Source organism: Nyctereutes procyonoides, unplaced genomic scaffold (genome assembly GCF_905146905.1).
Source record: "Nyctereutes procyonoides isolate TBG_1078 unplaced genomic scaffold, NYPRO_anot_genome, whole genome shotgun sequence".
Classification (NCBI taxonomy): Eukaryota; Metazoa; Chordata; class Mammalia; order Carnivora; family Canidae; genus Nyctereutes; species Nyctereutes procyonoides.
This window is the reverse complement of record NW_026575142.1, coordinates 50392931-50418825: the sequence shown is the minus strand read 5'-3', so window position 1 is coordinate 50418825 and position 25895 is coordinate 50392931. Positions and strand designations below refer to the sequence as shown.

At 42.4% G+C, this 25895-nt stretch overlaps 1 protein-coding gene across 1 annotated transcript; it reads right to left on the bottom strand.

Moving 5' to 3' along the window:
- Positions 1-674: 674 nt before the first annotated feature.
- Positions 675-24161, bottom strand: KNG1 (kininogen 1). Its single transcript, XM_055308578.1, has 11 exons — positions 23791-24161; positions 19893-20003; positions 18668-18752; positions 15952-16124; positions 14698-14805; positions 13205-13289; positions 12157-12329; positions 5381-5488; positions 5173-5259; positions 2906-2983; positions 675-918 (listed from the first exon to the last, which is right to left on the bottom strand). The coding sequence occupies exons 1-11, from the start codon at positions 23983-23985 to the stop codon at positions 832-834; spliced, it is 1290 nt and encodes a 429-aa protein (XP_055164553.1). The 5' UTR covers positions 23986-24161; the 3' UTR covers positions 675-831.
- Between the last annotated feature and the right edge of the window lie 1734 nt (positions 24162-25895).

Below are 25895 nucleotides of genomic sequence, written 5' to 3'. Positions count from 1 at the left end.
ATATTAACTGTGTGACCCCGGGCAGGGTACTGAGATCTACACTTTCCTCATTGTAAAAAAAAAAAGTGATGATGGGGACCTCTGAGTGGTTGTGAGGATTAAGTTACACCCCAAAAGGAAATTGTCTAGCATAGTAAATGGCTATCATAGGCATTCAATACATGGGTTTTACTACAGAAAATTTAAAATCTCTATACTTTTTCTTCTACTAGATTTCTATTTTCTTCTTTACCCAGTTCAGAAAGATAATTTAAAACATTTTTTAAAATGTTTTTTTTCTGTGGTTAGATGTTTTCTAATAATGAGAAGTTGGTAGACATCACATTAACAAAAGCTTTTTTTTCTTGTTGGTAATCATCTGGATCATAAAAAACTATAATAAGACAAATTAGTCTTAAGTTTAGTGGGACAATTGAGAGGAGGAAGAAGGGAAGGTAGAGAGTCCTTAGGTTTCTAGTAGAAACAGGACTCACTAACCCTAAACTTAGCACCCATGATGAGGTCTTGGTGGTAAGGTAGCCTCACCTAAGGGACTCCTGCCTTGGCTAGTGAGAGCACTCTAGAGTTGGGCTAGGAGTTTTCATGATAGAGCCATGATACTGGCTCTCTGATCTATTGGGCTTTGCTGTAGGATGGGTGTGGCCAAAAGAAGACCATCATAAATTCACCAGGAATGAGAGCATCAAGACTGAAGTTTATTTCACTCAGCAACAGAATAGTAGGTGGCATTTTTCTCTTTAAATTTTATCCCATCTTCTTGTCCTTCCATGCGGGGGTGGTGATAGAGGTTGTTGGAGCTATTGTGTCAGGCGTGACGATTCTGCCCGCTGGTCAAGAGACCTCACTCTCAGGTGCTGGCTCTGGCTCTGCCCCTGCCTCCTGAGGTCGGCCCTTGTACTCGCAGAGCCTTAGGCGCCTCTGTAAGTATAGCAAAACTCTGTTAATCTGTTGTGATCATTCAATAAAAGAAGAGTGAAGCAACCATTTGACAAGATGAGACTTTTTTCCTACATCATTTGTTCTTTATTTAAAAGTACAGATAATATTTGAAATTATATAAAAACTCAGAGGTTCAAATACATCCCAGAAATTGAAGTAGCAGTGATGCATTCATCCACAGGTAAATGCAGCTGTTTAAAGCTCTATCTTGTTTCCCTAGGCAAAATGACAGCAAGGGTTGTAAAATATATCCTTCCCTCATTTTATAAGGCAATTAAAGATAATCGTATTATTTTCTTCTGTTCAACGTTATTGCAAAACGATGATATGATCATAAAGTGAGGCTAGAGAGGAATTTCCTCATAAAATTTTTGAATGAAATTTGCATCACGTCTCATGATATTCCCTTGTCAATTATTTAAAGAATGTTTTCCTTGGCAAGACTATCTCTACATTACTTTCTTGGCTTTCCATCCTTATCACTAAAGTCAGTGATAAGCTAAGGATCACTCAGTGCAGCCTGGGCAAGAATGAACAAGCAGAAAACTCCTATTTGGAAGTCTTGCTGCAAAGGGCACTCACTGAGTAAATGTAAATTATTGACGCATAAGAAACCCTCTCACCCAGAAAGAGAATTATCAGGACAGCTTTGTCCAGTGGGAGTAACTATTTGGTATACTAGTCATTCTGGAAACCGAAAGTCAATTAATTTACTTCCTCCTGTCCTCTCTTAGGCTGCTCTGTCTTGCTTCCTTGTTGTCCCTCCTTAACCTCTGGAGGTTCCATTATTATTTTTTTCCCAGCAAGAGATTCATCATTTAGTCTCTTGACTTCCCTTATTTTTGCATGTGTTCAGGGACCACATGCCATAGTTTATTCAGAATGTCAAGAATCTTTGTATGAAAGTTGATGACATACATCTTGAGATACATATTTGTTATCAGAAAAGCAAATTGCAGTAGGCCATAAGGCACATGAGTTTGTCCATTTTCTGTGCTAGTTAAGAAAACTTGTGAGGAAGACCCAGAGGGGATTTAGAATACTGCGCACAGTTTTATGTCGTCCATTGAGATTGATGGTGTCCCCATTGGGGGTCTCACCCCTTCTCTCTAGGCTGTTTTGAAGCTTGATGGCTTTTGGTGTGTTATATTAGGACATTTAGACAATGGGGAGAAGGAACAATGAAGTGTTAAAGAAAGAATCGTGGCTGCATAAATTAATACAAAGCATCAGAGAGATCGAAATCATGAAATTCTTTCACTTCCACAGTTGGATTCATTCCATGAACTGGCTTCCAGGGGCGTCCAGGACATTTGGGGGAGGTTTGTTCTGGAAAGTCAGATATCAGGTTAAATGAAAGGCTGTTTGGCTTTATCTGGATGTCAGGGATCCAATCATCATCACTCTCTGTGGCAGTTGGTGGTATGTTAGGCATCACAGGTGCAAAGAGATCTGAGTCCTGAAAGTCAGGCATGGTAACTGCTATACCTGGCTGGGCTAGGGAAGGGAGGGTTGTTGGCCCTTGTGTCTTCTCTTGTGTCTGTGCAGAAGAGGTAGTACTATCTTCAGGAGAACCTGCCAAATTCTCTGTTTTCCAACCATTTTTCTTCCCATTGTCTTTTCTTTTATTTTTATATTTTTCATGGCCATGACCATGCTCATATTTATGTCCATGGGCTAGGCCATGTCCCCTTTGATGTCCATGGCCAAGGTCATGTCTCCTTTGGTGTTCAAGAACATAGTCAAGTTCCCGTTGACCTCCATGACCAAGGCCATGTTGCTTTTGATGTCCATGGCCAAGGCCATGTCCCCTGTTGTGGCCATAGCCTTGGTCATGCTTATATTTATGGCCATGTTTTATTTGCTTTTCATGGCCCCTGCCATGCCCATGAGTGGGTCCTTGTTCTTTTCCTGAATCCCACTCTTCATCTTGTACAGGTGCCATGGAATTGTGGGGTGGACTTACAGTTATTCCTTTTTCTGTTTTCTCCATGAATGAGGATCGGAAAGGTGAAAAACCTGGAGGCCTTCTCATCAATATGACCTAAATAGGGAATATTAAGATGAATGCATTCATCTGTGAAAACCATACTATCAATGAAGAAAGGAGGGACTGAGTCCTGGCAATGCTATCTTGGTTTATAATAGGGCAAATTTATCAGATTTTAAATACTATATTAGGGGATCCCTGGGTGGCTCAGTGGTTTAGCGCCAGCCTTTGACCCAGGATGTGATCCTGGAGTCCCAGGATCAAGTCCCATGTTGGGCTCCCTACAAGGAGCCTGCTTCTCCCTCTATCTGTATCTCTGCCTCTCTCTCTGTGTTTCTCATGAATAAGAAAATAAAATCTTAAAAAATATTATATTAATGTTCCAGAGGAGATGAAAGTGTTTTTTATTGATTTTATAATTTGTAGGTATTGGGTTTTTTTTAGTTGTATGTATATATGTATTTATTTATTTTGATAATTTTTTTAAAGATTTTTATTTATTTCTTCATGAGAGACAGAGAGGCAGAGACACAGGCAGAGGGAGAAGCAGGCTCCATACAGAGAGCCTGACGTGGGACTCGATCCAAGGTCTCCAGGATCACGCCCTGGGCTGCAGGGGGCGCTAAACCGCTGCACCACGGGGGCTGCCCAGTTTTATTTATTTATTTATTTATTTATTTATTTATTTATTTATTTATTTTTTAAATTTTTATTTATTTATGATAGTCACATAGAATGAGAGAGAGAGAGGCAGAGACACAGGCAGAGGGAGAAGCAGGCTCCATGCACCGGGAGCCCGACGTGGGATTCGATCCCGGGTCTCCAGGATCGCGCCCTGGGCCAAAGGCAGGCGCTAAACCGCTGCGCCACCCAGGGATCCCTATTTTTTATTTAAATTCAATTTGCCATCATCTCGTATAGCACCCAGTGCTCATCCCATCAGTGCCCTCCTTAGTGCCCGTCACCAAGTTACCCCATCCCCACACCCACCTCCCCTTCCACAGCCCTTTGATTATTGTTCTTAATACTCTAAGCTGGAGAGTTTTTCCTTCGTTTGGAAAAATTGGGTGGTGGTACTACATAATCTCTAGGGTACCTTCCACATCTATGATTATATAAAAGTCACAACATATTATTTATTCATTGATACTATTTCTATTAGCATAATTAACTGTTTTTGTCCTAAAAGGCCCTAAGTGGCTTTATGAGCTGAATATCTAGGGAGTATATATCCACAACTACTTTGTTGAATTGAAACACATTAGGACATGTTCACCAGCTTGAAACGCAGTCTTTATTTAATGTTTGTTAGACAATATACACATCAACACATGGCAAAAAAGTAAGAAAAAATAAGAAAAAAGTAAGAAGAGGCAAATTGCACTGAAGATATGGACGTGTGGGTTATTTCCACCTACACTTTCACTACCTGTGAGAATGTGATGTTCAGAGGCAGTATTTGGTGGTACAAAGAGCTTGGCTTGGGGAGTCAAACCAGTCAGACCCTACTAATAATCAGCATCATGGCAAATAGGGTGGGCTCTGATTTGAATCTGAGCATCATGGCTTCACTTTTCTCATCTGTAAAGAGGATAATAACAACACCTGCCTCATAGAAGTGTCAGGAATGAAATATGTATGAAGCTCTCAGTACAGTGCCTGGGACAGAGAATGCACTTGGTAATGTTATTATTCACCCTAGACCTCAGCATCTTTGTAATATTTACTATGTCATCCTTGACAATGGGGAAAGTTTTACCTCCCAGGGACCTTTTAAAAATTAAAAAAAATGATGCAAACTAATGCTTTCCAGACTTGAACATGGGTATGAGTTCCTAGCGATCATGTTAAAATGCAGATTTTGAGTCAATAAATGCGGAGTGGGGGCTGAGATCGGCATTTCTCCAGAGGTCCTTGGCCCTGAGCGGTGGGCATGGGAGAGCTGTGCCCTACCGCAGGCATACCTTGTGGGTACAGTTAGCATCAGCCCTCCACGGCAGGGCCTGCACTTCACCAGGAGAGGGCCCCCTGACCATGGCACGCTGACAAGATGTGACAAAAATTATGAGGACTGCTGCTCCCATGTCTAGCCATAAAGAGGTCAGCACAGAAATGTGGAAGTTCTCCCTCATTTAAAAAAGATAGTTTCCTAATTCATTTAAATAATGGTTCATTTTCAATCCCAAACATGATTTTTCAGAATGAACAAAATTGTCCTGGGCTGACAGTAATTAGAATCATACCTTTCCCAGTGACTGACAGTTGACAGTAGGGTGAATTTTCTTCTCCCAACGGATCACATACACTTCAGCTTCACATTTTAGCTGTTCCTATCCAGGAAAACAGAAGCCAAAAGAGAGAACAGTGTTATTCATGAGATGCTTAAACAAGTATAAAACATCAAAAAGTTTTCCAGAGAACAAGTACACAGTTAGTTGTGTTACTACTCACTCCGTATTTATTGATCTGGCAACTTTCCACCAATTCTTCATTATTTTCCTTGGAACACATGGTTTCCTTGGCTACAAACTGGATAAAAAATTTCTCTCCAGCCACCATCTGGATAATTAATTAGCACAAAGTGGGAGCTTAATTAATACTTGAACTTTGGGGGGAGAATATTGACATTTTAATTGTATACTGAACAAATGAGAGTTACACAGAAAAGTACAAATGTTTGACAACAAAACCTTCAACTTGTATGCACGTGAAAAATATTTGGCTAATGGCTGGTCTCATTTCCTTTTCTAAATGGGGGAGGAAGCAAGCTATAATTTTTTTTAATGTTTTCTGATTTATGTTAACACTGCAAAATTCACGAATAATTCAAGGACTCATGTTGTAATAGAATCTAAGAAGGGTAGGAAGAAAAACTTAAATATTTTCTTTGAAATGCCTTATCATCCTGCCAAATCTTAAGTCAGAGAAATGCTGAGTTAGTACCACTATAGAAATTACGTGATTAGACAAATTATTTGGATTTTCGAATTTGCTTTTCTTTCTTTTTTATATTAAGAATGTTTTAGGGGCACCTGGGTGGCTCAGTTGGTTCAGTGTCTGCCTTCTGCTGAGGTTAAGGTCCTGGGATCCTGGGATCAAGCCCCAAATCCAGCTCCCTGCTCAGCTGATTCTGCTTCAGCTCAGGAGTCTGCTTCTCCTTCTCCTTCTGCCCCTCCTCCTGCTCATGCTCACTCTCTTGTTCTCTCAAGTAAATAAATAATAAAAATTCTTTAAAAATAATATGTTTTAATATCCAGCTTTAATCATTATACAGTGCTGTTTTCCAGTAAGCAATTTATAGCCCCCCCTTTTTTTTGTCTAGAAGAGGCACATCCTATGTATTTATTTAAAAAATGAAATTCGTGTTTTTAAACTACTCTGACTTCAACAAAATCCCAAGTATGACTTTGTAAGTCATTTTAAAATGCCATATCTTGGGGGACCCCTGGGTGGCTCAGCGGTTTAGCGCCGCCTTTGGCCCAGGGCGTGATCATGGAGTCCCAGGATCGGGTCCCACATCAGGTGCCCTGCATAGAGCCTGCTTCTCCCTCTGCCTGTATCTCTGCCTCTCTCTCTCTGTGTCCCTCATGAATAAATAAATAAAATGTTTTTTAAAAATAAAATAAAATGCCATATCTTATATTCCTTATACCCTGAGAAAGACACTTGACGAAAATATTTTATTTTTTTACTTTTTTTTAAATATTTTTTTTAATTTTTATTTATTTATGATAGTCACAGAGAGAGAGAGAGAGGCAGAGACACAGGCAGAGGGAGAAGCAGGCTCCATGCACCGGAAGCCCGATGTGGGACTCGATCCCGGGTCTCCAGGATCGTGCCCTGGGCCAAAGGCAGGCGCCAAACCGCTGCGCCACCCAGGGATCCCCGACAAAAATATTTTAAAATTAATTGTTAAAAACTTGATGTGGTTTCTAGACCAAGTTATTTGGTATTTAATTCTAGGATTTAAATATGTGTGTGTATATGTGTGTGTGTGTGTGTGTGTGTGTGTGTGATGGACTGACTGTGTCTCCCACCAAATTCATATATTGAAGCCCTAACCTCCAGTGTGATGGTATTGGAAGATGGAGCCTTTGGGAGACAATTAGATTTAGATGAGGTCATGTGGGTAGGGCCCTCATAATGGAGTTAGTATCCTTATAAGAAGTTTCTTTAGAAGGGTCTTATAAGACCAGAGCGCTCTCTCTCTCTCTCTCTCTCTCTCTCTCTCTCTCTCAAGTTGAAGACACAGCAAGAAGGTGGCCATCTGCAAGCCAGGAAGAGAGCCCTCACCAGAGGCCCTAATTGGCTGGCTTTAGACTTCTAAGCCTCTTGCACTGTGAGAAATAAACTCCTTTTGTTTAAATCACCCAATCTTTGTTATTTTGCTATCGTAGTCTAAACAAACTCTGTGTGTGTGTGGTGTGTGTGTGTAAGGAGAGAGAGAGAGAGAGAGAGAGATTGTGTAGTTGTCAAGAAAATGCATCAAGTATATCTGTTGACCTAGAAGGATGACCATTATTGAAAAAAAAATGAAGTTACAGGGTGATACTACAATCTCATTTTTATAAAAACAAACCTTAGCAGTCTTCCTTATATCTTTATACTTTGGAAAAACATGGGGAAAGCATGATGGAAGGCCGGAGAGGAAAGCAGAGTTATAGGAAGAACTAAGGTCCTCTTCTCTCATTCTTGGTATTGTCTTGCTGGGTAAGCATGGTTAAAATTTTAAGAGAAATATGATAATTAACTTTTAAAACTCCAAGTGTACATGTAAGTAGGAAGGAAGTTTCTAAGAGGGTTTTAGAGTCTATACTTTGGTCATCAAAGTTTTCTTGCTCATTTCAGGGTATACTTTCATCAAATTTTTTGGCCTTAGAGTTAACTGATCAATATGATATTGCCTAAGAAAGCTGACAACATATAATGCGAACCACAGCTGTAGACTCAGTTGTATTCAGGGTCCGGAGGAGAGGAATGAAAGAGACCTAATACCATCTTCCATTTGAGGGCCTCGAAGGTCATATCCACATCACCCTCATCATCAGGTGTTATTCTTATCAGAAGTCTTCCCTGCTTAAATCCATCCTGTTCAAGTTTTGTTTTTATTTTTAAAGATTTTATTTATTTATGAATAATAAATGAATGAGAGACAGAGAGAGAGAGAGGCAGAGACACAGGCAGAGGGAGAAGCAGGCTCCCTGTAGGGAGCCCGACACAGGACTCGATCCAGGGACACCAGGATCACACCCTGGGCCGAAGGCAGGTGCCAAACCATGGAGCCACCCAGGAACCTCCCTCAAGTTTTGTTTTTAAAATGGAGAACGCTATATAGCAATATAAGTTCCAGAGGCATTTACAAATTTAAATTAATGAGCCAGACAGATATAAATAACTATTCATCAGATCCCAGGATGAGGAAGGCTTTTCTTAGGTGAAGAGCAGAGGATGGAAACCTAAAGGAAGGGGAAAATATCTAAATTTGACTAGACAAAAATGAAAACTGATTCTCAAAAATCACACCAGGCAAAGTAGCAAGGCAATTAGGGAAAAATATAATGTAGGATCAATAAAAAGCCCAAATGCCAAAGCAAATGTGCAAAGGGCATGAATAGGCATTTCAGAAAAGAAGTTAAAATGATCATCTATCCTGGAAAAAAATGTTTACTTCATTAATAACCAAGGATATGCACGTTCAAAAGGCAATGCAACATTGTGTTTAATCTTCCATGTTGGCAAAGATGGAAGCCAGTGATGATGCCTGCTGTTGGCCAGGTATGGGGAGCGTGCAGCCTCGATCACTGCTGGTAGGAATATAATTCATGATCCTCAGTCAGTGTCTTATACCCAGTTGGTGTGAATGTATTTCGGCATAATTGCAAAGAACTTTGTAATTTGGCCATTTGTATCAAGTCTTAGACACATACATATTCCTGGACATTTCTAGGGCTTTGTCAAAGGAGAAGCTCCTCAGCCTGCACACACAGATCCTTGAAGCATATTCATCCGAGCAGAGGCAGGGAGGAACACTGACAGATGGGGGTGGGGGTGGGGGGACAGCAGCAGTGGGGGAGAGGCAAGCAAGACAAGCACCCTGTGATAGAAATCAGAACCATTCATGTGTGTGAGACATGGAGGATTTAAGAAGTTCTTGGTTTCTGAAATACAAAACTAGCTTGAAATAGATATGCATTCACACAGGACTAAACATGCAAGGCCAAGGCAAAACTAAAACTGTAAAACAAATCTTTTTTTTTGTTATTAAAAAGAATGTTATTGGCTTTTATTAGGTAGCGTCAGGAATGCTATATACCGACAGTAAGTCCTCAACAACAACAAAATTGTCCCATTCCAGAGAGGGAATGTCACTTATATTTATTTATCTGAGCCTCGAATTTAACATCATTTTACATGTAAAAACAAAATATGTTTGCACTGTTTTACTGTGCAATAAATTTTCCAGGAAGGAAACTATATGGCATTTCGTGTAATTTAAGACCCTGTCAGTTCTAAAACATAGCATTATTTAAAAATCACCAAGAAAAGAGAGCAAAAAAGAAAAAGACTTTGAACTATGACACAATGTGTTTTTTTAATCTTTCAAAAGCTCTTTTATACTTATTTAGATGTAAATCAAATATCATACTTGGATATATATATAAAAGGAAAAACAAAAGCAAAACAAATTGTTAAGGTATTTCTAAAACTTCTTCATATTCAGAAAATTTTCTGCAACAGTTTCCAAACAATATTATCCTCTCTGCCCTCAATTATTTTGATGATGCCATATTTCTTAAAATGGTGCTCAACTATGTGTATCTATGATTGTAAAACAAATCTTTAGCCACCATTTGGCAGATTGGTCATTCAGAGCTTGGCTCTTAGCAAATCATCTCCTGATGCGTTGAGTTTTTAGTAAATGGGCTGCTTCTACCAAGGCTACCTTGAATATCTTATGTCTGAGCAGTCAAGTTGCTGTCTTTAAATGCAAACATAGTGAAGACCGATTCACCTCTTGAGAGTAAGTTCGAAATTTTCACAAGATTTCAGGATGATCTGGCAACAGAAGGGATGTCAGTTCCCTTCAATTCACAGCATTACCTACTACTGTTCCTTGGCATCCTTCACGCACAGTAACGTGCACACACACACACACACACACACACACACACGAGAGTGTTGATTAGCTAATTCACAGAGCTCGAACCAGCAGGATGACTAGATATTCATGCTTGGGCATGAGAGGTTCTCTTCCTGATGGCAGATCTCTGACCTGCACTAAATGGCAGAGGACCACATACTCCTGCATCATGAAGAATAAGGCACAGGAAAGCAGAGAGGTAAAGTGAGGAGAAGAGTGGACAGACAGGAGGAGCACGGATTAGTAGCCTCCTTGAGGGAACCCGACGCGGGTCACATGCCAGGAGACCAGGGAGAGGGTGCTGGCATCTGGGACAGGAGTAAGGGCCCGAGTAGGAGACACAGTGTCAGGTTTGATTTCCTTGGATACTGTTTTTTTTTTTTTTTAAATTTATTTATGATAGTCACACACACAGAGAGAGAGGCAGAGACACAGGCAGAGGGAGAAGCAGGCTCCATGCACCCGGAGCCTGACGTGGGATTCGATCCCGAGTCTCCAGGATCGCGCCCTGGGCCAAAGGCAGGTGCCAAACCGCTGCGCCACCCAGGGATCCCATGGATACTGTTTGTCTAGAGGGCTTCTTCCAGTTTTAAAACTAAAACAGGAAACTAGAAAGAGGAACATAAAGAGCCCATTGTGCCATCACCTAAAAACCAGCACTGTGAATAGTCTAAGGCATTTGTTTCTTTTCAGTATTGTCCTCTGTGCTTTTTAATGACACAATTGAGGACAGAAGACATGCTCAGCTTTATGGCCTCTTGTTTTTCACTGCATATTTTAACACAAGTCACTGACCGCACCAAGAGCCTCACAAAGATGCTTTCAAATTGCTGCTTAATACTCCTTTGTAAGGATATGCCAGATAGAGCTCATCATTTCTAAATTATTGATCATTTTGATAGTTTACCTTTTTTTGGGGGAGTTATAGTTAAAGCTGCAATGAATATCACTGTATATAAGGACTCCTAGTTTATTTATTTAAAGATTTTATTAATTTATTCATGAGAGACAGTGAGAGAGGCAGAGACATAGGCAGAGGGAGAAGCAGGCTCCTTGCTGTGAGCCTGATGCGGGACCTGATCCCAGGACCCCGAGATCACAACCTGAGCCAAAGGCAGAGACTCTCAAGCACTGAGCCACCCAGACAGCCCAGGACTCCTTGTAGTTTATATTTCTACAAATTCAATATTGAGCCAAAAGCATGATTTTTTTTTTTTTTTTTAGTGATACTTCTTTCACCAGTTTATAAAGATCATGTTATTTTGGTGTAAAAGTGTGGTTCTATTTTGATTACTTTTCTTTAGCTGGTATTTAGGGAAGCCAGTTGTGAGATCTATCATGGGACTTTGCCCATAAAAACATTGGTTATAGGCTGCTGGAGTGGAATGAATTTGGGTCTAGTAATCCAGCCACTCATTTTTCAGAGTTTACTTTTCAACAAGAGTTGAGTGAGTCCGAGTGGCTCCAAGGTCACTCAGGATGGTGGTGGTGTTTTGGTAGAGCTGGGTCTCCTGACCCCCGGAATAGGACACTCTTTAGCCTCTATTGACAGGGCATAGAGAGAGAGAGATGAATTCCCAGAGGGTACATCTGTAGGAGGGAAAGGCACTCAAGGCAGGGTAGAAATGACATGCAGGTGAGAATGTGAAGAGTCTGGACAATGACAGATCAATGAGGCCAAGCCCAAGGCACTAAGCAATACTACTATGAGAATGAGTCTAGAAAGGTAGAGAGTAAGTCTTGCACTGAATTTTGTTCATTATATAATAGTGGCTAGTAATTACAGAGCACTTTGGAGTTTGAAAAATGTTTGACATTATATGTTCTTTTTTTTTGACATTATATGTTCTTATTTGATCCTCACCCCTATTGTTTACAGATAGAAAATGGAATAACATGTTTGAAGTGACTTTCCTGAGATCACACACAAAGAATGCAGCGAGGCTGGCACTTGAAATTCAAATCTCCCAAAACCTATTCCCCAGGTATGCTGGTTCCCTGTGCAGAGCCAAGGACAATGGCAAAACGAGTCAGCAATTTGCACATAGGCTATAACATCACTACTTTTGTAGCATAATTTACAGACCTGTACTGTTGCACTTTGCACACTTTCAATCTTGAAATAGAAAGTTCCATTATTCTCAGAGTTAAGCTTTGCAATGGAATGATTCAGAGGCACCTCCAGCTCTGGGCTGTCAACAGGTATTTTTTTGGGGCAGCCAAGGCAAATCCTGGAAGGTGGTTGTACAAAATCTTCCCCTGAAAGAAACAGGTTTTAAGTTAGCATGTGCAGGGGAAGGAAAAGTCTAGCCCAGTAGCTCCCCTGCATGTGATCTGACATTCATATATAGAGGGTCATGGGACAGCCCAAGGCTCAGTAGTAAGTGTGTAGAGGTTGTCTGTCTGACTTTTACCTTAGTGGCCTCTTCTCTTTCCCTCTTCTCAGAGCCAAGTGTGTTTACGGAAACATTTAATCAGTAGATGTCAGTGGCTCATTCAATACACTGTACTTTTCCTAAGTTTTTGTATTTTTGATAGAACTTGTAAAGAGCAAATCTTACTTAAAGGAATGACTCTCTAGTGGGAAAATTTTAAGTCCTATGATTCTGGTGAGGAGGCAGCTTCAGTAGTGCTTCTTATCATGGAATGCATCCAACTATCTCTCAGGAATGAGAAAAGCCAACTCTTGGTATAAGAAATGAGGACTTGACCTTATATAATCTTGCAGTATTTCCCTTCCCCTCCATTAAAACATGTAGGTTAAAAAAAAAATCTTTCATTGAAAAGATTTTACTCTAAGTGGTTAAAAATGGGATGCAGCTTTCCCAATTTACAGCACTTGACATAGGGACATGTTGCACACAAGGAAGATCAGCTGGTGTTGTACCCAGCGGCCGGCCATTTTGCCTTGTGGTCACCATATTCCCTCCTGGCTACTTGCAGAGCAGTGTAAGCTGCATCCTGCTGCAGCACAGGTGAGCAGAGATGGGGTCAGGTGTTCTTGGAAAGGTCTGCCAATCAGCTAAACTTTGTGGCATGACATGGAAACCAAAGCACAACTCCTGGGGAAAGACCTTGCCAGCTGTCAGTGACCAACAGGCAGTAGTAGAGCATTAATATGTATCACCTCATACCTGGAAAGAGTTCACACTTCTGCGAGAAAGAAGCAATTCTTAGCTGAAGATCCATGTGTGCATGATCTGTACATTCACCGATATCCTGGTTTTAAAAATATATATAAATACAAAAAGTAAAAAAACATTTTTAAGAACCTTTAACATAAAAAAAAGAACCTTTAACATAAACAACTTGTATAACTCAAAATAGGATGTTGGCCTTACAAATCATCACATAGAAAATGAAAACAAAATATAGTCTGATTGCAAAGTGAAAATAAAAAACAATTAGTTAACAGTATCAACAACAAACACATAGTGGCAAGCCCATAGGAATGTGAATCAAGATGACAAGAATACCTAGTAGAGAAATAATAACCATATAAGTGAACAGATACAATTCTCTTTTAAAAAGGCAAGACTTTTAGATTAAGCTAAAAACAAAATTAATGTATTACATCTTCAAGTATAATATCTTATAATAAAAAAGTTCAAATTTAAATATATTGGATGAGCAAAGCTATAGGAGGCAAATATGACAAAATAAGAGCTAAAGTATCATTAATACTGGAAAAAGTAAAATTCAGGATAATGAAAAACTCACAAAGATAGCAAGAAAGATTATTTTATTTTATTTCTTTTAAAGATTTTATTTATTTATGAGAAACACAGAGAGAGAGGCAGGCTCCATGCAGAGAGCCCGATGCGGGACTCCATCCCAGGGCTCTGGGATCACGCCCTGAATAAAAGGCAGACACTCAACCGCTGAGCCACCCAGGCATCCTGATTATTTTATTTTTATAAAACACGTAGTATAGAAGCCCAGAATCAGGATAAATAAAGCAGAAAACATATAGGAATAGAAATGGATAAAAATCGTTGTGGTGGGAAAAATTAATGTACACCATAAATCTAAGACAGGCCAGATGGATTAAAAAAAAATAAGGTCATAGAAGGCTTGAATAGCATAATAAAGATATATTTCAATCATACTTTCATATGATGTACAGGATTCTCTTTGAACATAATTTTGGTTCAGACAACAGGATAGCATCCCAGAAAGGGTCACTGGGGGATAGAGACTTGGGATGTGTTTATTAGAGATAAAGGCAGGGAAGGAAAGGTAAGAAAGCAAGCAGAGACAAGTTGGAGGTGAGGGACTGTTCTGAGTAGAGCTTGGGAGTAAGGACATCGGGCACATGGAGAAGAAACGGAGACAGGAAAGGGAAGGCCTGAAAAGACAACTTGATCATGTCATCTTTTTGTTTCAGGCTCTCCTAGCCCCTGCTGACATCTGTAAGTGCTCTGCTAGGGTGTGCAGACTCTTTGACTAGGTGGGTAAGGCAGCTTGATCAGTACGAGAGCTTCGGAGTTCCCAAGGGAATGTGAATCGGTAAATACCATCTAACATTTTAGCGACTGAGACTTTCTCCATAGCTGAGGGTTCCCACACCTGGAAAGACCAGACACAAAATGCTAAGAACTTTATAATTAGATTGTTGCCTACTTACACCATTCAGAAGGGACTTGCAGTCTGGAGTTAAGAATAGATAATTCTCCTTGGAACAATTCGTCTGCTCAATTGAGTAAGTAATTTCATAGTTCCATCCGGTCACCACCTGAAACAGTTTTGGATCAAATATTTATTTATTTATTTATTTATTTATTTATTTATTTATTTATTTATTTATTTAAAGATTTTAAATTTATTTATTCATGAGAGATGCAGAGAAGGAAGCAGAGACACAGGCAGAGGGAGAAGCAGGCTCTATGCACCGGGAGCCAGACGTGGGATTCGATCCTGGGTCTCCAGGTTCGTGCCCTGGGCCAAAGGCAGGCGCCAAACCGCTGCGCCACCCAGGGATCCCTGGATCAAATATTTAAAAGGCAGCTTAAACACCACTGACAGCATCATGAGGAACAGAGAATGCTGCGTGGCCTATCATACGTACTCAAGAATATGAACGATGATCCTTCTAGGCAGAAGTCCTTTGTCAGGAACTAGCAAACACTTTATGAATCTCACTTCCTCCACACAGCCCCCGCCCCCACCACACTCCTACACATCTAACAATGGAGCACAATATACATGTGGAGTCATTCCATTTCCCTAAGGAAGACCTAGCAGTGTTTCTTCTCTAGGCAGCAGGAAGGAAAGCTTCCATTGAATCTGTGAAATATTAATAGTGCTATTCTAGATGGCTAAAGAAAACTTTGGAGCTTGGGTGGCCTTTACTGGTAGGACCTCAGGTTCCCAGACTGCCAGGCAATAAGATTTCTCCTGGTTCATCCTGAGCTAGTTGCGCCCTGACACGACTGGATAGGGACATAACTGGGCAGAGCCCAGGTGTTGCATGAAAACGAGCTGGAAGGTCTATTAAAAGCAGGGTATGTTAAAAAAAAAAAAAAAAAAAAAAGCAGGGTATGTTACCGACCCAAGTGAGTCCTTTGTAATTGGAGGCTGAAATACAAGGGCCCAGTCAACTATCAGTAAAGGCTCAGGGAACTGAGGCAATGAAAAGACCAGATTTACAAGTATTTACTTTTTTATCCCCCCAGTGAACCTAGAATTTAGAGGATATCCAGAAAGCTGTGCCAACTTTTTAGGTAAAATTTAATTTTTAGAGCCATGTTTGACTTATGACAGCTGGGTGATGATACAGTTTTCTTGAAACCCGAAGGACAGAGTAACTTTTTCCATTTCGCCGTTTCTACAAAGAACATGTAATACTGACTCCTGTGCGAAATGAAGTTAAAGAACAAACCTGTCTGTGGGCCTTTTTCACTTCTCTAAGAGCAAAGAGGTGGGAGCGATCCGTGTTGTTGTTAAAATGTTCGATGGCGTGTCTTAGGACAGGTTCCAGCTCAGGGCTTGCAATTGAGATGGGGTGCACACAGCCAAGGCAGTCATACTGGGCTGTCACCACAGGACCCTCGGCTTGACAAAGAGCAGGCAAAGGGGCAGCATTAATGAGTGAAACCTACATTTAGATACGTTGCCCTAAATACGTAAGATAACTTAGAAGGCCCTCATAAACTTTCCAGTAAATCCTACTATGTGGAAAAAAAAAAAAAAAAGAGGATGCAAGATTGCTTTCTAGTCAGCACAATAAACCTCTCATTTGCCTAGGAACACCTTACATGCATAATTTTGTGCACAGTTATTTTAAAATTATTTAAAAGTGGGATGCCTGGGTGGCTCAGGGGTTGAGCCTCTGCCTTCTGCCCAGGTCGTGATCCTGGGGTCCTGGAATTGAGTCCCACATCAGGCTCCCCACAGGGAGTCTGCTTCTCCCTCTGCCTATGTCTCTGTGTGTCTCTTGAATAAATAAAATGTTTTAGAATCTTACTTAAAAGTAATTTTAAATTATAGAAGCAACATGGGTTTTATCCTCTTATAAAAAGCAAAACACTGTGGCACCTGGGTGGCTCAATCCATTAAGTGTTCTACTCTTGATATCTGCTCAGGTCATGATTTCAGGATCCATCTAAGACGGTGCCCCCTGTCATGTGGGGCTTCATGCTCAGTGGGGAGTCTGAGAATCTCTCTCCTTCTGTCCCTCCACGCCCCACCCCACCACCCCTGCACTCTCGCACCCTCTCTAAAATAAATGTTTTTTTTTTTTTAGAAAAATAAAACATAACAGATACATTATTATTTATTTTTAGCATAATTAAAGCTCCTTGAAGCCCAGTTCAGGGTATAGCATTCTGTATCACTTCGATCCAACAAACATGTTTTGCAACTGCTGTAATGAGCCAGGTGCTGAGCTAGGCTGTGGGTACATTAATTCGCTAGTGATGGTCACTGGTGTGAAGCAGTTGAGTAAAGTCAAGTGAGAGAGACAGAACTGCAGACGGATCATCTCAGTATAATTCGGCAGGAGCTTGGAAAATCAGGAGCCCAGAGCAGGCTCAGGGAAAACTTTCCTGAGGAGAACAGACCTGAGCTTAGAAGGGTGAACAGTAGTCAAGGTCAACCAGGCGACAAGAGCTGTGAGGAGGAGCTAGTAGGATGCTGGAGGAGGAGCCAGGAGGTGTGAGGAAGAGCCAGGAGGAGGGAGGAGGAGATAGGAGGTGGGAGGAGGAGCCAGGAGGTGGGAGGAGGAGCCAGGAGGAGGGAGGAGGAGATAGGAGGTGGGAGGAGGAGCCAGGAGGTGGGAGGAGGAGCCAGGAGGAGGGAGGAGGAGATAGGAGGTGGGAGGAGGAGCCAGAAGGTGGGAGGAGGAGCCAGGAGGAGGAGGAGGATAGGAGGTGGAGGAGGAGCCAGGAGATGTGAGGAGGAGCCAGGAGGAGGGAGGAGGAGATAATGAGGTGGGAGGAGGAGCCAGGAGGTGGGAGGAGGAGCTAGGAGATAGAAGGAGGAGCCAGGAGATGTGAGGAGGAGCCAGGAGATGTGAGGAGGAGCCAGGAGGAGGGAGGAGGAGATAATGAGGTGGGAGGAGGAGCCAGGAGGTGGGAGGAGGAGCTAGGAGATGTGAGGAGGAGCCAGGAGATGTGAGGAGGAGCCAGGAGGTGGGAGGAGGAGCCAGGAGGAGGGAGGAGGAGATAGGAGGTGGGAGGAGGAGCCAGGAGGTGGGAGGAGGAGCTAGGAGATGGAAGGAGGAGCCAGGAGATGTGAGGAGGAGCCAGGAGACGTGAGGAGGAGCCAGGAGGAGGGAGGAGGAGATAATGAGGTGGGAGGAGGAGCCAGGAGGTGGGAGGAGGAGCTAGGAGATAGAAGGAGGAGCCAGGAGATGTGAGGAGGAGCCAGGAGATGTGAGGAGGAGCCAGGAGGAGGGAGGAGGAGATAATGAGGTGGGAGGAGGAGCCAGGAGGTGGGAGGAGGAGCTAGGAGATGTGAGGAGGAGCCAGGAGATGTGAGGAGGAGCCAGGAGGTGGGAGGAGGAGCTAGGAGATGTGAGGAGGAGCCAGGAGGTGGGAGGAGGAGCTAGGAGATGTGAGGAGGAGCCGGGAGGAGGGAGGAGGAGATAGGAGGCCGGAGGAGGAGGACGGCTCCGAGAAAGCAGGCTGAGTCAGGGACAGTGGTGTGGAACACGGTATATGTCCATTTTGCCCGAGCTTAGAGCAGGAAGCAGAGGGGGCGGCCGGGTGCGTGTGGTCAGTAGAGTCCTCTGCTGCGGGTCTCCAGCCGGCTTGGAGGCCGGGGTCCCGGGCTCCCTCGGGAAGACGCGTCTGGGCGCTCTCCCTGTTATTTCCGCGTATTCGGGCCGTCTGGAGGCCAGAAGAAGGCCTGCTGGGAGAACGGGGGCGGGGGGCTCTGAAGGGGCAAGAAGCCGACGTCAGGTGTTTGACGAGGAATGCGTCTGTCTGAAGTTACCAAGGAAGGTCCCTAGCCCCGAGCCCTAACCCACGGGTCAGCAGAAGCTCGGGCCGCAGGAGGGGAAGCCGTGGGGGAGTCCGGGCGCCTCCTGGGGGCTCTCCCCGAGTGTGCGGGACCCAACACCGGCCTGCTACTGCTCTGCTACCGGAAAGACCCACCGGGAGTGATTTGGCAGGTCTGCGTAGCCACGGAGAATTTCGTTTGCCCTCTCTTCCCCACGGTCGCGGAGCATTCTCCCGTGGCCTGCAAAGAAAAAAAAGAGAGAGAGGCCATTTATCTCCACCTTTCAGGTGGGAAATCCACCTCGTACTGTGGCTCAATATAGCTTTGCCTTTCTTTTAAACTTGCCAGGATTTTTTGTAAAAAACAGTTTTGAGGCCCAAGAATGAGTTTTTGTAGCCTAAGGATTATCCTTACAAGCCACTGACCTCCACGAGCCGTTGGAGGGGAGACAGTACAAAAGGCGAGGCTTGACTTATCTTAAAGATTTCATTTACTTATGCATGAGAGACACAGAGGCAGCGACACAGGCAGAGGGAGAAGCAGGCTCCACGCAGGGAGCCCGACGTGGGACTCGATCCCGGGTCTCCAGGGTCACGCCCTGGGCTGAAGGCAGCGCTAAACCGCTGAGCCACCCGGGCTGCCCAGAAGGTGAGGTTTTAAAGCAAGTTTTCTTTTCACCAAAATGATGCAGCGCCTTAGAGCCGGCCCGTTAAACTCTCCTCTTGATTGACCTCCCATTTGGGTGTTGAAACCGCGTGCAGGAGGCCAGCGCTGTGACATGCTGGGGGCGGACCCCGCGGCCTGCTTCTGGGCACACACTGTCCCCACACCCCCCTCATTAAGGCAAAACAACCAGCTGCGCTGTGCCAGGCACGTTGATAGCCATTGTTATCAAAAGAAGCTTCTTGGCATACTGTGTCTCATTTCATCCTCCAACAATCCGATGAGGCCGTTGTTAGCTCCCCTTCAGGAGGCAGCACACAGGTTCTCCGGGGTCTGCTAGTTGGAGGCAGAGCCCATGCGAATAAAGCACCCATGCTGTCCCTTCACCAGCCCTGGATCTTGGCCCAAATGTTGATCTGTTGTCTCTTTGGGGCCTGGTCTACTGCCCCAGTTGGTCGATAGAGTCCCCTTCTCATGGGAGGACTTTCTCTATATTTAACTGCTGGGCTTTGTGCTCTGACACAGAGCCTGAGAACACAGACAACAAACACTTGCCTTTTCTACATATTTGAGGGTTTATATGCGTCCCTTACAAAGGGCCTAACTATACTAACCATCTTCAGCTCTAGTAAAAACAAAACAAAACAAAACAAAACAAAAAAAACTGCCAGTCTCAACAGAGAACACCGGGGGTTCAGGAACCGTCAACCCACTTACAGCTTGTGTAGATTCTTTGTAGTCACAATCCTGCCAGGTTTTGCCACTTTGAACAGAACAATTTCCTTCCCTGATCTGGTACTTGAAGGAATAAAATGTGTCAGGGTCATCCTGAAAAAAAGCAACCAAAGACACACATCACTGACCCAACAGCAAATAATTTGAGTGGGCTCCAATGCAGGTATGAATGTTTGATCTTGACTTAATTCAAAGAGAGCAAAATATTTATTAAAAATACTGAAAGTTATAAATATTTACTTGGAAGAATGTTCATAATATATTTACACCTAGATATTTGTAAGTTACAAAGTGGTATCCATAGTATTAGCCCATTTTTATAGAAACCAATTTGTGACTTTTAAAAGTCTGGAAAGTTATAAAGCAAAGCTATTAAAATGTCTTTCGGTGGTGGGAGTATGGTTGTCCCACTTCTTCAAACAAATGTTTGTGAGTTGTCTTTTTAAAAAATAAAATATATTTCTTTTACAGTAAGAAAACACAGGAGGCCACTTTTCATTAAAAAATGTTAGCATTTATCTCTGGATGGTGGATCAATTTTTGGTAACTTTAGTATTTTTATTTGCCTTAGTTTTTCTATTTTTTCTAGCATGAATGAGATAATAAATAAAACTTTTAAAGTGCAAAGGCACTTTAAAGACTTGTGAGATCTGAAAATATAAAACTCCTAGGAGAAAACATAGTAATTTCTCTGACATTGATCTTGGCAACATCTTTCGAGATATGTATTCTCAGGCAAGGGGAACAAAAGCAAAAATAAATTATTAGGATCACACTAAAATAAAAAGCTTTTGCACAGCAAAGAAAACCATCAACAAAATGAAAAGGCACCCTACTGAATTGGAGAAGATACTTGCAAATTATATATCTGATAAAGGGTTAGCATCCAAAATATATAAAGAACATATATAACTCAATGTCAAATAAACAATCCAATTAAAAAATAAGCAGAGGACCCGGATAGACATTTTTCTAAAGATGACATATAGATGGCCAATAGACACTTGAAAAGATGCTAAATATCACTAATAATCAGGGAAATGCAATTAAAGACTACAATGAGATATCACCTAACACCTGTCAGAATGACTAGAATCAAAAAGACAAGAAATAAGAAATGTTGGTGAGGACATGGAGGAAAAGGAACCCTCTTGCTCTGTGAGTGGGAATATAAATTGGTTCAGCCACCATAAAAAACCAGTATGAAGTTTCCTTAAAAAATTAAAAATAGGGGTGCCTGGGTGGCTCAGTAGGTTAAGTGTCTGCCGATGGCTTGGGTCATGGTCAAGGGATCCTGGGATTGAGCCCCATGTCGGGGCTCCTTACTCAATGGAGAGCCTGCTTCTCCCTCTCTCTCTGAAGCTTCCCCTGCTTGTGCCCTCTCTCTCTCTCTCTCTCTCTGTCGAGTAAATAGATAAAATCTTTTAAAAATTAAAAATAGAAATACCATATGATCCAGCAATCTACTATTGGGTACTTGCCCAAAGAGAACAAAAACGTAATGTGAAAAGATATATGCATCCATATGTTTATTGCAGCATTATTTACAATAGCCAAGATATGGAAGCAACTCCAACATCCATCAATAGATGGATGGATAAAGAAGATATATATATATATGTGTGTGTGTGTGTGTGTGTGTGTACATTTATACATATGTATATATAACTTTCATCCTGTAGGTTCAAGATGAGGTTGTCAGCAGTGAGATAGATACGGTTCTGCGATGTAGTGATCGTCTTAGAGATGTTCTGGGCTGCCCGGATCTTGTGCAGTTTGATATAGCCAGGGTTATACACACACACACACACACACACACACACACACACACATATATATATCTACACACACATATATATATATCCACACACACACACACATATATATATATCCACACACACACGTATATATCCATACACACACACATATATATATATCCACACACACACACACATATCTATCTATCTATCTATCTATCTATCTATCTATCTATCTATCTATACACACACACACACATATGGTATGTATAATGGGATATTACTTAGCCATACAAAAGAATGGGATCTTGCCATTTATGACAACATGGATGGACTTAGAGGGTATTATGCTAAGGAAAATAAACCAGACAGGGAAAGACAAATACAATATCATTTCACTTATATGTAGAATCTAAAAAAATGAGATAAATAAACAAACAAAAAGCAGAAACAGACTCCTAAATACAGAGAAAAAACTACAGTTGCCAGCGCAGAGGAGGGTGGGGGGATGAGTAAAATGGGTGAAGGGGCTTGGGAGATACAGGCCTCCAGGTATGGAATGAGCAAGTCATGGGATTGAGAGGCATAGCACAGGGAATAGAGTCAATGATAACTGTAGTAGTGTTGTATGGTGACAGATGGTAGCTACACTTGTGAGCACAGCATAATATATAGACTTGTCAAATTTCTGTGTTGTATACCTGAACTATAACCTGTAATACTCTGTGTCAACTACAACTATACTTTTTTCCAAAAAAAAAAAAAAGTGCAAAGGTGGTAAGTTAGGTGAGCCTTCCAGATGTAAAATCCTGACATGTCAAACAGCAAGGGACGAGAGAGGTGAAGATGTCTAGCCCTTCCTTCACTTTGTAGGTGAGAGAAAGGAGGCCCCGAGTAGATGGGCAGGGCTGAGGCAGCCCCCGCATTTTGGAAAGGCAGAGCTGGCCCCGTATCCCAAGTCTCTTGACTCTCAGAGCCTACTTGCATCACATTATTTGTATCTGGGATGACCATCAAGATAATCTCCCACGTTTCTTCCAGGTCTCAGATTTTGTTCAAGAACTAGGCAGTGGAGGTATAGATGGTGCCCATATGGCAAAGCAAAGGTAAAGTGTAATTCTATGGATGTTTTAGAACAAAAAACTACATTTGTCATGGATGTCAGCCAATGAAGAGGCCATCAATCAACTGTTACTTGAAAGGACCAGGACCAAATGTCTACATCATTGTACTAGTTTGTGAAACAGAATGCCTCAATTTTACTTTCAGGAAAAAAAATTATGTTCACTGGGCTTTTTCCTTTACCCTGATCATATCAAATGACTGGACATTTCTCCTCTGCCAAAGTAACAGCTACCAACTATCATAGGCACAGAATTTTAGAGTGAAATTCAATTAAACTACTGTAAGATTTGTATTTTTTGAAATCACACACACTGTCAGGATTTGTCTCCAACATGAGTGCATCAATTAGTTATAAAAAATATTAAAAGCCATCTAGAACATCGCTGTTACTCTTGATGCATTCAGCCACACAGACAGTATAATTAACTCTAGTCACCATGCCATAAATTAGATCCGCAGGACCTACTCATCTTATAACCAGAAGTTTGTATACTTTGACCAGCGTCCTCCATTTCCCCCAGCCTGAGCCCCTGGCAACCACCATTCCACTTTCTGCTTGGGTGAGTTAGGCTTTTTTAGATTCCATACGTAAACATGATCATATAGTATTTCTTCAACGTGAGCAGCCCCTCCCCCCTGAAGTCTAGAGGTCTTCATATTGTGGTCTACCGCTGGTCACCCATCCTTTTGCTGCGGTCCAGTTGAGTTCCTTGATTCTCCTACTCTGCATAGTTTCTTTCAAATGACCCCATCTACCTTTGTCTCACTGTACCCTGCTTTTCTGATCACCCAGGAAGCCAAGCTTGGTCGCCCAAGGTCTAATCATACCCTGCCCGGCACCCCTGGGGCAAAGAGTGGTGTTGATCTTTTCTATGCGCTATAAGCTTCTACCTTTGCTTCTCAGTTCTTTGGTGATTGCTGAAGGGGGTGAGGGGGACTGGGCTCCGCGTGACAGCACGTATCTCAAATGGTCTCAGGGTAAAACACAGCTCACTCACCGTCCTGGTGCCTTCTGTTACACGGTACAACACAAACTGGTTGCCACTTTGGTTTCTACTGTTATATTTCTGTAGTGCAGTGTCCACAGCCTTAAATAGATCCTCATCATTGCAGTCGATTTCTTCTGAGAGGGACTCCTGGGTTAAACTTGATAGCAGCCTGGAGCAAAGAAAAAGCATAGCAAGTAGTTTCATGGTTTAGCGGTCTCCTTCCAGGAGCTGAGGAAGGGTTTCACCAAGAATCTGGTGCCAACTTGGATGCTGATTTTAGCAATTTCCAGCCCTTTATCTCCTCTGTACTCTTGTCTCTCTGCCTCAGTGCTCCGAATCCTGGTGGGTTCCTGCTGCCACACACTATTTGTCCTATTTCCAAAGACTCTGTTATCCAAGCAGATTTCAGGTGGAGACATTACAACACCAGGGTTGTTGACCTGCTTGTTTGCATTCAAGACGCACGTGGGAGCACAGGGCACATTTCCAGGTGATTGCACAATGCTGTATAACAAATCAGAACAGAAACTAATAAAGGAGGAGGAAAAACCAGCAATCACCTGTTATTCCCTTTCCCAAGTGACTTTCCCAAAGTCCTTTATGAAGGTCACTACATGGGACAACAATGAGTACAACGTACAGATACCTTTCAATCATTTCTTTGCAAGATATCTAGCTGCAGAAAAAACGGGCTGCTACCAATTGCATGGCATGCCTGCGGAGCCCACGCACAGGGACATAGTGCATGGTAGGAGTCCCACACCAGGACACTGGTGCAACCAAAGTTAAAATATGGGCATCCTATCTGGTCTCTGGTCAAGTCAGCCTCTCTCCACTCAACTGTATTGATTTTAGAAAAGAAAATGCTCCCCAGGGAGAAGGAGACAGGAGGGAAGCATAAGAAGAGATGATTTGAGTGAAGCCCAGTGTCCCCCATCCTTGCTTCTTGTTTCTGATGTGATGGATTTGGATGTCTACTCACCAAGCCTAAGGAGCCTTTCTGATAAACCACAAGTTCTGATTCTAGCTCCTCCTGTACTGCACACTGCTACACATTTCCTTACTCTCCCAGCTTTAGCTTCTGTCTCTTTGGGGGCCCCTCTTTTTTCCCAGCCTAACAACTTACCCATATCTCTCTTGGCCTTTGTTTTTTCCCCCCTATATACTGCCCCCATCCCCTGGCCCAGATACACACACACACACACACACACACACACACACACACACACACACTTCTACTTTCTGCCATCACTATGTACCTGCAACTGCTTCGGTAAGTCAGGTAGTGAGCCCAAAGTCTTATTAGCCCTTGTCTAAATGCTTGAGCCCTGATTTGGGAAAAAGGGAAAAGAAAAAGGATTTAATGGTAGAAAAAGTCATTTGGCACAAAAACTGAATAAAGAGAAGTTACCGGAGACTAGAGTGCCCTTAGCCTGGAGGGAAGATCTGAGAAGAGCAGAGATCTCTGGGAGGCCTCAAGCAGAGAACACCTCTACCCTGCTTTCTGGCCACGTAGCCAGGAAGGCAGCAAGATCTCACGGAGAGAATAGCCCAGGGCAAACATGTTCATTAGCAGCCTTGCAGAGGCTCTGATAGCTTCACTGTGACTCAGGAGTAGCTGATAAACTAGACCCAAAGAAGGATGTGCATGGGGTCGTAAGCATCTCCCAGCAGGAGAGAGCTAGTGGACCAGTGATGAAGAGTCAGAACTCCCCTTTATGCCCACCACCCAAACACTTGGCACGACATGAAATTCTTGAATGGTGGCACAACTTTGCACGGGGAGTAGCAGGTGAGGGAGCTCCAAGGACTGAGGTTAAGTCTCCTATTAACCTACTAGGATGGCAACCTGAAATGGAAACTAATTTTTTTCTGAAAATAGAGTGATATTTCTTGTGCACCTGAAATTATGGTCACGATTCATACCTGTGGTATTCTTTGCAATTCATAGCCCAAGCCTTTATTGCCTCATAATTGAATTTGGAACTTTTTTTTTTCAAAAGGAAATTTAGAGATCTAGAAATAATAAGAGAGAATTTGAATATTTTTTTTTATAAATTAATTTTTATTGGTGTTCAATTTACCAACATACAGAGTAACACCCAGTGCTCATC